Source organism: Heterodontus francisci, chromosome 13, assembly GCF_036365525.1.
Source record: "Heterodontus francisci isolate sHetFra1 chromosome 13, sHetFra1.hap1, whole genome shotgun sequence".
Taxonomy (NCBI): domain Eukaryota; kingdom Metazoa; phylum Chordata; class Chondrichthyes; order Heterodontiformes; family Heterodontidae; genus Heterodontus; species Heterodontus francisci.
The window spans coordinates 97,392,928-97,407,507 of record NC_090383.1 but is presented as its reverse complement, the minus strand read 5'-3'; the positions used below and the strand labels follow the sequence as shown (position 1 = coordinate 97,407,507).

The window sequence follows — 14,580 nt, the reverse complement described above, 5'->3', positions numbered from 1 at the left end:
CATCTCCAGTTTTTCTCTTGTGCTATTAATTCATCTATTTTGGTTGTGAGTGCTTCACACATTCAAATATAGTGCCTTTAGCTTTAAACTTTTTGATACTTTTTCATGATGTCATCTTGGTCAATAATGCCCCATTACCTTTTGTTAAGCACTCTGTCCCATCCTGACCCACTCTGCTTACTTTTGCCCAGATTGCCGCTCTATTCTACAGCCTTGACATTTCTCTTACTGCTTTTGAATTTACCCTTTCCTGAATTCTTCCCCAGTTTTCTCCACCGCCACCCCAATTTTCATTCGCCCTATCTACTGCCCGAGTTATTCCAATTTGCTTTTTCCCTGATGGAATTATTCCGAGAGAAACAGATTCTTCTGTAGGATTAAAGAATGAGACAGAAAGTGGTGTTTTCTTTTAGCAGTGGACTAATTCCCAATTGGTTGCACAGATCCTGCCTGCTCTCCAACAATTAACTGCATTAACAGTATTTTAGAGAATGCTATATGAGTGCTTTTTATAAATTGGTGACTATGCATTCACTTGGCAGTCATGCATAACTTAAACTCACTTAATTTAAAAAAAAATTATCGTTGGACGATAGGAAATAGGGAAGTATTTGTGTTGAAGGCTGCTAAGTATCCATCTGATATTTTGTCCTTAAGTAATCTGCAGAATAAAGCCCTATACTTGGTGGTTTGGAGAAATTTTTTTTTAAATTCAAGAACTAAATTGAACTCCATAGCAAATATGCTGAGTGGACTTTGTAAGCGTGACATCTGGGCTCAGTTATTCCAACACCAAAGTACAAGGCTTTATTCTACAGATTATTCATAACGACATATATCAGATCGATACTTAACAGCCTTCAACACAAATACCCCTCCCCATTTCCTATCCTCTAACCATTTTTTTTTTTAATTAACTAAATCTAAGTTGTGCATGATTGCTAAGTGAATGATAAAAAAATGATGACCATATAAAGAAGTTATTAAAAATATAAAATGAGTCTACTGAGAATTGAGAGCAAACTTTTCAGTTGTAGAATGTCATCCAAATAAGTTTTCTGCATTTCACCTTTTAAATAGCATCACCAGCAGAACAATATCTTCAAGTAAAACTACCAGATGAGGTAGTTATGAAGATCTTCTCATACCTGCTTGAACAGGACCTTTGCAGAGCAGCTTGTGTGTGTAAACGCTTCAGTGAACTAGCTAACGATCCAATTTTATGGTAAGTAAACTTCGATCTTTCGGCAGTCATTCTACAATTTGTTCTTAACCCTTTCTCTCAGTTTTTAAAGAGCATTCCTGTCTGTCTTACATTTCCAGTTTAAATTATTAATTTAGATATTTCTCCGTGTATTTCTTTAGCAGGTAAACCTGGTATAAATGCCATCGTCTTTCATGGACAATATATCATGTTGTAACCAATCCAAGCCCGGTGTGTGTTACCCATTAAAAAAAAAAGACAAATTAGCAAGCTCGCTCAGGACAAAATCTAATTTCTTCAGCATATGAATATGGCAATTTTAAGACTACTCCTACTTGTTGTTTTAACATAAACCGTTGTTATATCTTGAATTAAGATGGATTTTCATTTGTTTGCATCAATAGGAAAGTAAGATTTTCTTAGTGACTTAGTCCAAATATATTTGAAATTTTAAACTTTTTTGTTGGAACTTGTTGGTGAACGTTTACCTCGAGCTGCAAATAATTAAGTTCTGTGTATATTACTTGGAAGGTGGAAAGTACTGATGATCAAGGAGCTAATCTCTGACAGGGGCGTTCTCACTGCTGGTTTTCCGAGTTGTGTATGGGATGCAGTTTTATAGGCAGAAATTGAAGGCCACTTCAACATAGTGTGCCTGTCACTGATCTCATAGCAGTTTGAAACAACTGACTGGCTTGCTAGACCATTTCAAATGGCAATTCAGAGTTAGCCACATTGCTCTTGGTTCAATGAAGGATATAAGTAGAGCATATCAGGAGCAGCACCATGTGTACCTAAAAATGAGGTGCCAGCCTAGTGAAGCTATAACACAGGACTAACATGCCTGTTGACAGTAGAAGCAGCATGCTATAGACAGAGCTAAGCAATCCCACAACTGACGGATCAGACCAAAACTGTGCAGTACTTCCATATCCAGTTGTAAATGGTGGAGGAGGCTCCATGAATATTTCCATCCTCAATGACGGAGTCCAGCATGTGAATGCAGAAGACGAGGCTTAAATATTTGCAACCATCTTCCACCAGACTTGCCAAGTGGCTAATCCATCATCCTGAGGATCTATTCCTGAGGTCCCCACCATCACGCAAGCCAGCCTTGAGTCACTTCGATTCACTCCTTGACAAGAAACAGCTGAGGCCACTGGATACAGCAAAGACTATAGGCCCCGACAACATCCTGACTGTAGTGCTGAAGACTTGTGCCCGAGAACTAGTTGTGTGTCTAGCCAAGCTATTCCAGTACAGTTAAAACAGTGACATCTACCTGATGATAAAGTGTAAAATTTCCTCGGCATGTCCTGTCCACAAAAAGCAGGACTAATCCAAGATGCTATGAAGCAGCACTCACTCGCCTATAACCTGCTCACCGGCCACTCAGCTCCAGACCTCATTGCAGTCTTAGCCCAAACATGGGCAAAAGAGCTGGATTCCAGAAGTGAGGTGAGTGTCAGTGCCCAGGACATGAAGGCAGCATTTAACTGAATGTGACACCAAGGAGCCCTAGTAAAATTGAAGTTAATGGGAATCGGGAGGAAAACGCTGCGCTGGCAGGAGTCATACCTAGCCCAAAGGAACACAGTGTGGTTGTTAGTGGCGAATCATCTCAGCCCCAGGACAGGACTGCAGATGTTCTTAGCACTGTCTTTGGCCAAACCATCTTCATCAATGACCTTCCCTCAGTCATAAGGTCAGAAGTAGGGATGTTCACTGCACACAATTTAATATCATTCGTTACTGCTCAGATACTGAAACCTTCCATGCTCGCATGCAGCATGATCTGGACAGCATTCAGGCTTGGACTAATGGATGTTAAGTAACATTTGCACCATGCAAATATCAGGCAGTGACCATCTCCAACATGAGAGAGAATCTAACCATTTCCCCTTCATTTCCAATGGCATTACCATCGCTGGATCCCCCATCATTAACTTCCTAAATATTGTGGCTCATAAGCAGGTTAGAGGCTGGGTATTGTGTGGCAAGTGACTCGCATCCTGACTCCCCAGAGCCTTTCCACCACCGACAAGGCACAAGTCAGGAGTGTAATGGTATACTCTGCACTTACCCAGATAAGTGCAACTCCAACACCATTCAAGAAGCTCGACGCTGTCCAGGACAAAGCAGTCTGCTTGATTGACACACTATCCACCACCTTAAACATTTACTCCCTTCACTACTGGTGCATCATGGCTGCCGTGTATACAATCTACATGATGCACTGTAGCAACTTGCCAGTGCTCCTTTGACAGCACTTCCCAAATCTGTGACCGATACTGTGTAGAAGGACAAGGATAGAAGGCTCATGGGAACACTGCCACCTCCACGTTCCACACCATTCTTACTTGGATATATATCACTGTTCCTTTATCTTCACTGAGTCAAATTCCTAGAACTCTCTACCTAACGGCTCTGGGAGCAGCTTCACCACACTGACTGCAGCATTTTAAGGATGCGGCTCACCACCACCTCGAGGGCAATTGGGAGCAACAACAGCAATGCCTACATCTGATGAGTGAATAAAACAAAACTGGCCTGAGGGCTAGTTTGAGGGGAAAGGTACACACCATTCAAAGCCATTGGCCTTTCGAGGAATGAAGCATGATTTCATAAAGGAAAAAATTTCAGATTTTTTTTTACTAAGGGAAACCACATGAAAATGCAAGCAGTTTCAATTGTACCAATTGATTATCTTCTCCTGGTTCCCATTGTTTCAGATTTAAATGACTTCATGTCCCCCTTCAGTGAGCATAAACAGGTTGTTTGTGTGGATAAAAATAGTAATATTGGGAGAGCTTCTTGCATTGTATACTTTGAGTCTAATATTTTTTAAATTAACCCATTTTTATAATCTGTCTTCCTCTGCCCATAAGCACGCTTTGCACTTTACATGAGAAAGTTGCAATAGATAACGTAAGTATTAAGTAATGAATCTATTCCATTCTGAATAACATTAGAGATGCGACTATCATTCAGTTTCTAAGGATTAGCCTTCCCTGTATTGAGTGCAGATGTTGGCTCTACCACTTTCCCAATCCTGCTTGACAATCTTAAAAAAAAAAAGTCATACTATTGCTAATCTGCTGATGCATCATTTGGTCAGTGGTCACTGAAATCATTTTTGCCAGTGTCATGCAAAGCCCCTATCTGCCAAGAATGGTACACATTGATTTTGTCATGAACACTGATTTTGAACTGTTACTGGAGTTGCGAGGACTTGTTAAACAGATCAGCTGTGGCTGGAAAGGACATTTGCATATTAACAGCGTTTGGAAGGATAAAGCAGCCATTCTCTGACATTCAAGTCACAGTGGACTTTTGATCTCCAGACGTTGAAGGTGGGGGAGCTTGCATTCCAGGTTGACTGCTACGATGGCCGAATACACAAATGGACATGGTCAAACCAACTAGTCATATGACTAACCTGCTGGGCAACCTGAGTCTTTTGAATTTGTACAAACAGTTTGGGCAGAAAGCTGTGTGCTCCTGGACTGAGAAGCTCGCTCTCCTGTCTGTTCCCATCTCTTTCTCACAAGCCTCTGAATCCACTGAAGACACATGAACTCCAAGAGAGAAAAGTCTCTTATGGTGAACAAGGTTTAAGACTAAAAGCAAGATCTACCTACAATCAAGGACTCTACAGTGAGCTCAATGAACCCTAACAACACCTCTTCAGATATTGCCTCAAACCTTTGCACTTTATGTTTCGTCTCTTTTCTGTCTCTATTTGCATGTGTGTATCACGTAAGCATGCTAGCGTGGGGCGCGGCATGTATCTGTAAGCGTTAACCGAATTAGAGTTTAACTTTAACAAGTTTCAACTTTTCTTTAAACCTAAGCCTGTTTGTGCTGGTTTATTTGCCTTCTAAAGAAATAAAGGTACTGAATTGGGGGAAGGCCAATTTCAGTATGATAAAACAGGATCAGGCCACAGCGGACTGGGAGCAGCTACTTGTTGGAAAGTCTACATCAGACCAGTGGGAGTCATGCAAAAAGGAAATAGTGAGTTCAGGGTCAACATGTTTCTGTAAAAGTGAAGGGTAGGACCAACAATTCCAGGGAACGTTGGATGTCAAGGGACATAGAGGATTGGATAAGGAAAAAAAAGGAGGCTTATGGCATATTCGGAGGGCTGAAAACAGCGGAGGCCGTAGAGTATTAAAAGTGTAGGGAGGGTACTTTTATAAAAAAAAAAAAAGTAATTAGGAGAGCGAAGAGGGGGCATGCAAAAACACTTGCGGACAAAATAAAGAAAAATCCCAATGCGTTTTATAAGTATATTAAGGGCAAGTGGATAACCCAGGAAAGAGTAGGGCCCATTAGGGACCAAATTGGCCATGTGTGTGTGGAGCCGGAGGACGTAAGTGAGGTTTTGAATTATTGATTACTTTTCATCTGTGTTCACTAATTATAGAGTCATTATATGGAGAACGACGATGTAGGTGTAGTGATCAGGGAGGGGGTTTGTGATATACTTGAACAAATTAGCATTGAAAGGGAGGAGATAGCTCTGACACAAATTTTCAAATCCTCTCTGGCCACAGTAGAGGTGCCAGAGGCCTGGAGGACAGCAAATGTGGTACTATTATTCAAGAAGGGTAGCAGGGATAAATCAGGTAATTACAGGCATGTAATTACAACACCAGTGGTAAGGAAACTATTGGGAAAAAAATTCTGAGGGACAAGATTAATCTCCACTTGGAGAGGCAGGGATTAATCAAGGATAGTCAGCATGGCTTTGTCAGGGGGAGATCGTGTCTAACAAATTTGATTGAATTTTTTGAGGAGGTGACTAGATGTGTAAATGAGGGTAAAGCAGTTGATGTAATCTACATGGACTTCAGTATGGCTTTGGATGAGGTCCCGCATGAGAGATTGGTCAAGCAGGTAAGAGCCCATGGGATCCAGGGAAATTTGGCAAATTGGATCCAAAATTGCCTTAGTGGCAGGAGGCAGAGGGTGATGGTTGAGGGTTGTTATTGCGATTGGAAGCCCGTGACCAGTGGTGTACCACAGGGATCAGTGCTGGGAGCCTTGCTGTTTGCAGTGTACATTAATGATATAGGCGTGAATATAGGAGGTATGATCACTAAGTTTGCAGATGACATGAAAATTGGGGTGTCTTAAATAGTGAGGAGGAAAGCCTTAGATTACAGGACGATCTAGATCGGCTGGTAAAGTGGGCAGAGCACTGGCAGATGGAATTTAATCCTGAGAAGTGTGAGGTGATGCATTTTGGGAGGGCTAACAAGGCAAGGGAATATACAATGGATGGTAGGACCCTAGGAAGAGGGTCAGAAGGACCTTGGTTTACTTGTCCATAGATCACTGAAGGCAGCAGCACAGGCAGATAAGGTGGTTAAGAAGGCATATGGGATATTTGCCTTTATTAGCCAAAGCATAGAATGCAAGAGCAGGGAGGTTATGATGGAGCTGTATAAAACGCTAGTTCGGCGACAGCTGGAGTACTGTGTACAGTTCTGGTCGCCACACTATAGGATGTGATTGCACAGGAGAGGGTGCAGAGGAGATTCACAAGGATTTTGCCTGGGGTTGGAGCATTTCAGCTATGAAGAGAGACTGAAAAGGCTAGGGTTGTTTTGCTTAGAGCAGAGAAGGCTGAGGGGGGACCTGATTGAGGTATAGACAATTATGAGGGGCATAGATAGGGTAGATGGGAAGAAACTTTTTCCCTTAGCGGAGGGGGTCAATAACCAGGGGGCATAGATTTAAGGTAAGGGACAGGAGGTTTGAAGAAAAAAATTTCACCCAGAGTGTGGTTGGAATCTGGATCACACTGCTTGAACGGGTGGTAGAGGCAGGAACCCTCACAACATTTAAGAAATATTTAGATGAGCACTTGAAATGCCATAGCATATTGGGCTATGGGCCAAGTGCTGGAAAATGGGATTAGAGTAGATAGGTGCTTGATTGGCTAGAATGGACATGATGGGCCGAAGGGCACACAGAAATGTGCTGTATGCCTCTGATTCTATAATTGGAAAGCAGTGAATGAAGATTCACCAAGGGGGAGCTAAAACATGGTCTGTTTAAAATTTAGCCCCGTTACAGTAAGACCAGGTGAAGGCTGAAAAGGAGCCCTAGACCTCTTTCTCACCTGGTCGTAACAGCCAGATTTATTTTCAAGTTGTGGTAACTTTAATCCTGGATGATTAAATTTGCAGTTGTTTTCAGTTTAAATCTGTAATTTGTTGCAGTGGGATTCACACATAATATGGATGTAGTTGAGAGCTTTGAAATGCTATCTAAGTGTGCCAATCAATTGTCTCTAAAATGTTATATATCCAGTGGAGAAAAAAAAGGGCTTACTGATAGAGGCACTGTTACTGTGGTGGTCAGGAGAAATTTTCTCCTTTCTGAGATACGATTGGAGTGTGCAGATTATTGCTCATGTGCAGGAATAGGCCCACATTTTTGTAGGTTTGGGGGGAGGTGGTGGGTGAACAATCTTCAATGTTCCGAAGAAGGGTCACTGACCCGAAACGTTAACTCTGCTTCTTTTTCCACAGATGCTGCCAGACCTGCTGAGTGATTCCAGCATTTCTTGTTTTTGTTTCAGATTTCCAGCATCCGCAGTATTTTGCTTTTAAATCTTCAATGTTTGTTTTTGACAGAGGAAAATTGAATTTGTGTTTGGTTTTTCATCAGTTATTGAGGGGTTTGTTCGGGTCATTTTTATCTTTAAGGATGCTATGGGCCACATTGGCTCTCAACAGGAGACAAGGAAGCTGTGTTTTCCTCAGTGGAGACTGGATGTGAGATTTGGTTATTTTTGTCAGAGTCCTGTGAAATGGTTGGGGGAGGACTTGGTTGGCTTTCAGTTCAGTTGGGTGGTGCAGATTCTGGGGTTCCGTTCAGTGGGGCTGGGTGTTTTGTGATTTCTTCTCAGTGGTGGGTGTACCCTAGTTTAGTTTAGGGGTGGTGGTGGGAAAGTGGAGTTTTGATGTGGCCTAATGGCTGGTAGTGATGGTGGTGTACCCTTTCCTGCTGGGTGAGTGGATGTTGCTGCTTGTAGACCTTCATTTTGGGTGAGCGATTGAAGGGTTTTCTGCATACTTGGGAGTGGAAGGGATGGGGTTTTCTACTCGTGAATGGGGGTAGAGGTATAGGGATAGATGTTACAATGTCGAAACAATTTTGAGGTTCTTTCAGCTTGTATGGATGAGAGCAAGGGCTGCAGGGTGGATGAGCAAACTGACAATGGCACCATGGTACAGGAAGCTATTCAAGCAGGGGGAGGAAATAGGAATGTAGTGGTAGGAGATAGTAGTTCTCTGCAGCCGAGAAGTTCAGAAGGCTGTGTTGCCTGTCTGGTTCCAGGGTTCGGGACATCTGCTCAGAGCTGGAGAGGAACTTGCAGCGGGAGGGGGAGGTTCCAGTTGTCGTGGCCCACGTAGATACCAATGACCTAGATAGGACTAGGAAAGAGGTTCTGCATAGGGAGTATGAGCAGTTAGGGGCTAAATTAAAAAGCAGAACCTCAAAGGTAGTAATATCTAGATTTTCCCCCCAAGTTTCTCCTATGGAATTTTATTGCAATGGAGAAATTTAACGTTCCACATATATCAAATTAGTTTTTCAGAGTCAGAGTGGTTATTCAACTGTAATTAGTACATAATTAAAACCCAGTTACACTTCATTCAACAAGGTGTAATTTTTTCCAAGGTTTTTACAGTGGAGGAGCAGAAAATCACCGATAGGAACTCCTGGATTTCCCACGTTTAACGGTGCATCTGTGGGCACCAGAAGTTGCTGTCAGTTTCACAGTTGTAATTATGGTGAACGCCAACAGTTTTGCTGTCATTATAACAGCAGAATTTGGCCCTATATATTTGTGGTGTGGCTGCATCTGCCATTTAAATTGCACTGCAGTATAAAAAGAAAATTTTGGTGATCACATGCAACATAGAAATGACTTAATTTGACTAATCTTATGTTACTGCATAAATACTTCTGTATACATACAATGTCCAAACTTCTGTGGTGGCAGTTTGTTGAATAAATACACTTGTTCTCTAAAGTTAGTTTATATCTAAAAGAGAATCTGAAAATAATTGGGAAATCTTCCAATTTGCTGGAAATTCAATGCATATGTTTAAAGGTACATGTTACCATAGTGCATTCCTGATTTAATCTTACTGCAAGTATAAAGTATAGAATAAATATCTTTCCAGGAAACGGTTATATATGGAGGTGTTTGAGTACACTCGGCCAATGATGCATCCGGAGCCAGGCAAATTTTATCAGATTAATCCAGAAGAATGCGAACATCCAAATCCATGGAAAGAAAGCTTTCAACAACTGGTATGGCATTATAAATTGCTTTCAGAATCTAATTTTTTTCAAAAGTAAAAATTTGAGAGTATGGTTTAAACTGACAGTTAAAGCTCTTCTCTTAAGGAAGGGAAGGAGAATTAAGGGCAGAACTGGGCTGTGTCATGTTTTGGACTCTGAATAATCATACACAGCATATATCTTGAAGATGCGGCACAGAAAGTGGCTGGCTGTCCTTTGGGATGCTTTGCAAGGAGAAAGTATCTGAAGTTGGGCAAGAATAAATATGTATTTCTTGTAGTTGGTAATGAAAAAAGTGCACTTTTTCACCCTGGTAAATGGCAACTTTTTGAAAGATTTTTATGTTGGTGTGAATTCCCTTCCCCAATGTGGTTTGTCAGCTGCCATAAGCTGAGAACACAGTCCAGGCGGTGATATCGCAGTTCTGATGCAAGGTCATCAGCCTGCAACTTTAACTCTGATTTCTCTTATGGATGCTGCCTGATCTGAATATTTCCAGCATTTTCTGTTTTTATTTCAGATTTTCAGCATCTGCAATATTTTGCTTGTGTGATTACTGTTTTGGTTGCTAAAGCTAGGGTTCTGTAATACATGTCCTCTGGTCTAAAAGGATGAGAGGAGAGGTGTACAGAAACGATTTCTTCAGTAAAATAGCTTGCTTACATCTACACCCTTACATTTACATCCCTTACAGCATTCTGAAAACTTAGATCTTGTTCCTCTCCTCCATCTTCCATTTACCATCTTTATTTCTTTTGAAACAAGGTCAGTTTTGTGCCTTCAAATTTGGGGCAGGAAGTTCAGGAATGACCCCCTGCGCTATCAAGCTTTGAGTCCTCTACAGTGTATTGCTGTCCTTTTGAAGAGTACAATATTCCTTATGCAGCCTCAGCAATGGTCTACACAACATTGAATTAGCTTCATTTAACTCATTGCCATGGGGAAACATTTTATTACTTTTTTCACTTAGTGACTAATATTCTCACCTAAGTTATGTTCCACCTTTGTTAGTGATCACCTTCAGAGTGTACATAGTTGCTGTTTTCTTTGCAATATACACTGTCATTTATTTTCCTACATTAAGACCTGTCTGCCATTTCTTAGTTCATCTGCTGAATTGGTCTACATCTCTGAATGTTTCTTCATTCTTTTATTTACTACCCTGCCACAGAGCTTGGTATCATTAACAAATTTTGTAATACCAGAGGTACTGTCGTCCAATTCAGTGAGGGGACACAGTTGAGGTGAGACAGTGGCCTGAGTGAATTTGGAAATTTGGTGCACGTGGTAAGTTCTGGTGCAGAGGGGGAAAGAGGGGCTCCTTTTCCTATATTTTCCTGCTTGCAGCAGTTGGTGAGTCATCTTCCTTTGACTCCAAGGTAGGTGAATGCAACTTTCCATTTCTTCAGCTTGAATTATTAACTAATTGACTAAAGAAAATTGGACAGAGATGGCAGGGCCGGTGGTGTGCTGCAACTGCAGCATGTGGGAATCTGAATTGTACTGCAATCCCGGACAACCGTGTCTGCAGCTTGCACGACTTCAGCTCAGAATTGCAGAGTTGCAGGCATTGCGGAGCATCGGGGAGGGGGAGTTACCTGGACGCTTTGTTCCAGGAGGTAATCGCACCCCTTAGAGTAGGGAGAGGATTAGAAATGGCCAATGATCAGGGACGGGAGAGTGTTACTGCAAGTGAGGCAGGTAGGGGGAATCAACTTGTAGTGATGGAGGAGCCTTAGCCCCTGACCTTGTCCAACAGGTACGAGGTCTTTGCTACCTGTGTGGATGAAGAAAAGGACTGCAAGGTGGATAAGCGGACTGACCATGGCGAAAGATGCCATTCCAGTGGGGGGTAGTGAAGAGGAATGTGGTAGTGATAGGAGACCGTATAGTCAGGGGATAGATGCTGTTCTCTGTAGCCACGACCGGGAGCTCTGTTGCCTGCCCGGTGCACGGGTTAAGGACATCATCTCGCGGCGGGAGGGGGAAGCATCCAGTTATCGTGGTCCATGTGGGAACCAATGATGTAGGTAGAACCAGAAATGATCTGCTTAGAGAATTTGAGGAGTCAGGGTCCAAAGTAAAACACAGAACAGCAAAGGTAATCATCTCCGGATTGTTACCGGAGCCACACGCAAATTGGCACAGAGTCAAGCAGATTAGAGAACTAAACGCGTGGCTCAGAGTGGTGTGGGAAGAAGGGGTTTCGATTCTTGGGGCACTGGCATCAGTACTCAGGAAACAGGGAGCTATTCCATTGGGATGGGCTTCACCTAACTGGGCTGGAAGCAGTGTCCTGGCCAATCGCATAACTAGGGCTTTGGACATGGCTTTAAACTGGGGGGGGTGGGAGTTGGGGGAGGTGGAGGAGGGTTTGGGTAAAGGGAAATCTAGAAATCTAAAGAGAGAGGTCAGGGCATCGGAGCAGGATAGTGATGTGGGTAACTCCCAACAGAATGGAACAGGAAGGGATAGAGTGTTTAACAAAAAAAATTGTACATTGGCAAATAAGGTCATTGCAGGGAAGAGGTCAAAAATGAAATTGAAGTTCGTTTATTTGAATGCACGAAGCATCTGTAATAAGATAGATGAACTAGTGGCATGAATAGAGGTAAATGATCTAGATCTAATTGCCATTACCGAGACATGGTTCGGAAATGAATATTCCAGGGTACACAATATTTCGGACAGGCAGACAGAATGGCAAAGGAGGAGGGGTAGCCCTGATAGTAAAAGATGGCATAGGGACATTAATAAGAAGGGATCTGACCTCAGAAGATCTTGAAATAGAATCAGTTTGAGTGGGAATTAGGAATAGCAGGAGTCAGAAAAAACTGGTGGGAGTAATTTACAGGTCCCCGAACAGTAGTTATGTTATTGGACAGAACATTAAATAGGAAATTATTGGAACATGTAAAAAAGGTAATGTATTAATTGTGGTGGACTTTAATCTGCATGTTGACTGGGACAATCAAATTGGCAACACTGGTTTAGAAGGTGAATTTGTAGAATGCTTTCTTGACAGTTTCTTGGAGCAATACGTTGTAGGACCGATGAGGGATAACGCTATCTTGGATCTCTTATTGTGTAATGAAACATGGTTAATAAGCAATGTCATAGTAAAAGATCCACTGGGAAATAGTGATAATACAATTGAATTTCATGTTAAGTTTGAAAGTGACACATTTCAATCACAAACAAGAATCTTATACCTGCATAATTGGCTTTGTTTAAGTTTGAGGGGAGAATTGGCTAAGGTTAATTGGGTAAATAAACTGGAAGGTATGGCGGTACGTGAACAGTGGGAAACATTTAAAGAAACAATTCAAAGGGTTCAACAAAAGTACATTCTGTTGAAAAACAAAAACTCATCCAGAAAGACCCATCCGTAGCTCACTCAGGAAGTTAGAGAGTATTAAACTAAAAGAAGAGGCTTACAATGTTGCAGAAAATAGTAGCAAGTCTGAGGATTGGGAGTGTTTTAGAAACCAGCAAATGGCCACCGAACAATAGAAAAGGGAAAAAATGGAATATGAGGGTAAACTAGCCAGCAATATAAAAACAGATTGTAAGAGCTTTTATAAGTGCATAAAAAGGAAGAGAGTAGCTAAAGTAGACGTTGGTCCCTTAGAGACAGACAGGAGAAATCATCGGGAATGAGGAAATGGCAGAGGCTTTGAACAAATACCTTGTGTCTGTCTTCACCGTAGAAGACGTAAGTTCCATACCAGAAATAGGCAGTAAACTAGGGGCTAAAAAAGAGTGAGGAAATTAAGGATATTAATATCAGCTGGAAAAAAGTATTGGAGAAACTTGAGGGACTAAAATCTGACAAGTCCCTGGGACCAGATGGCCTACACCCTAGGGTTCTAAAAGAGATAGCTGCAGAGATGGTGGATGTGCTGGCTATGATTTTCCAGAATTCCTCAGACTCGGGAATGGTCCCATCGAATTGGAAGTTGTCAAATGTTGGGCCGCTTTTCAAGAAAGGAGGTAGAAAGAAAACAAGGAACTACAGGCCAGTTAGCCAGTTGTTGGGATGATGCTGGAAATTATTATTAAGGAAGTCTTAACATTGCAGTTGCAAAAGCATAGTATGATTAGAACAAGTCAGCATGGTTTTACTAAAGGGAGATCCTCTTTGACAAATTTATTAGAGTTTTTTGTAGCTGTAATTGGTAGGGTAGATAAAGAGGAACCAGTAGATATAGTATACCTGGATTTTCAAAAGGCATTCGAAAAGGTGCCACATAAAGATTAATAAACAAGATAAGGGCTCATAGTGTTGGGGGTAATATATTAGCGTGGATAGAGGATTGGTTAACAGACAGGAAGCAGAGAGCATAAATGGAGCATTTTCAAGTTGGCAGGCAGTGAATAATGGGGTGCCGCAAGGATCAGTGCTGGGGCCTCAGCTATTACAATCTAAATGACTTGGATGAAGAGACAGAGAGTAATGTATCTAAGTTTGCTGATGATACAAAGCTCAGTGGAAAGGTCAGCTACAGGGAGGATGTAGAGAGACTGTAAAGAGATATAGACAGGTTAAGTCTGTGGGCAACAAGATGGCATATGGAGTATAATATAGGTCGTAAAATAGGAAAACTATATTTTTTTAAAAGTTGTGAAACTGGTAAGTTGATGTTCTGAGAAACTTGGGGTTTACTCTTACAAGGAACACGCAAAGTTAACATGCAAGTCCAGCAGGCTATTAGGAAGGCAAATGGCATGTTGGCCTTTATTGCAAGGGGATTAGAGTACAGGAAATAAAGAGGTCTTACTAAAATTGTACAGGGCTTTGGTGAGACCGCACCTGGAATACAGTGCCATTTTGGTCTCCACATTTAAGAAAGGATATACTGGCACTGGAGGTAGCGAAGATTTACTAAATTGGGTCCCTGGGGTGAGGGGGTTTTCCTATGATGGGCTAAGTAAATTGGGCCTATAATTCTTTGGAGTTTAGAAGAATGAGAGGCAATCTAATTGAGACATACAAGATTCTGAAAGGGCTTAATAGGGTAGAAGCTGAGAGATTGTTCCCACTG

General features: G+C 41.8%; 1 protein-coding gene across 4 annotated transcripts in view; it reads left to right on the top strand.

Annotated features, from left to right (window-relative positions):
- Positions 1-14,580, top strand: part of LOC137376523 (F-box only protein 11) — a 167,714-nt gene that overhangs the window by 107,316 nt on the left and 45,818 nt on the right. For all 4 annotated transcript variants that reach the window (XM_068045233.1, XM_068045231.1, XM_068045230.1 and 1 more), the window contains 2 exons: positions 1,081-1,225; positions 9,415-9,544. In XM_068045233.1, the coding sequence (XP_067901334.1) occupies positions 1,081-1,225; positions 9,415-9,544 (275 nt within the window). The remainder of the gene's footprint in view (positions 1-1,080; positions 1,226-9,414; positions 9,545-14,580) is intronic.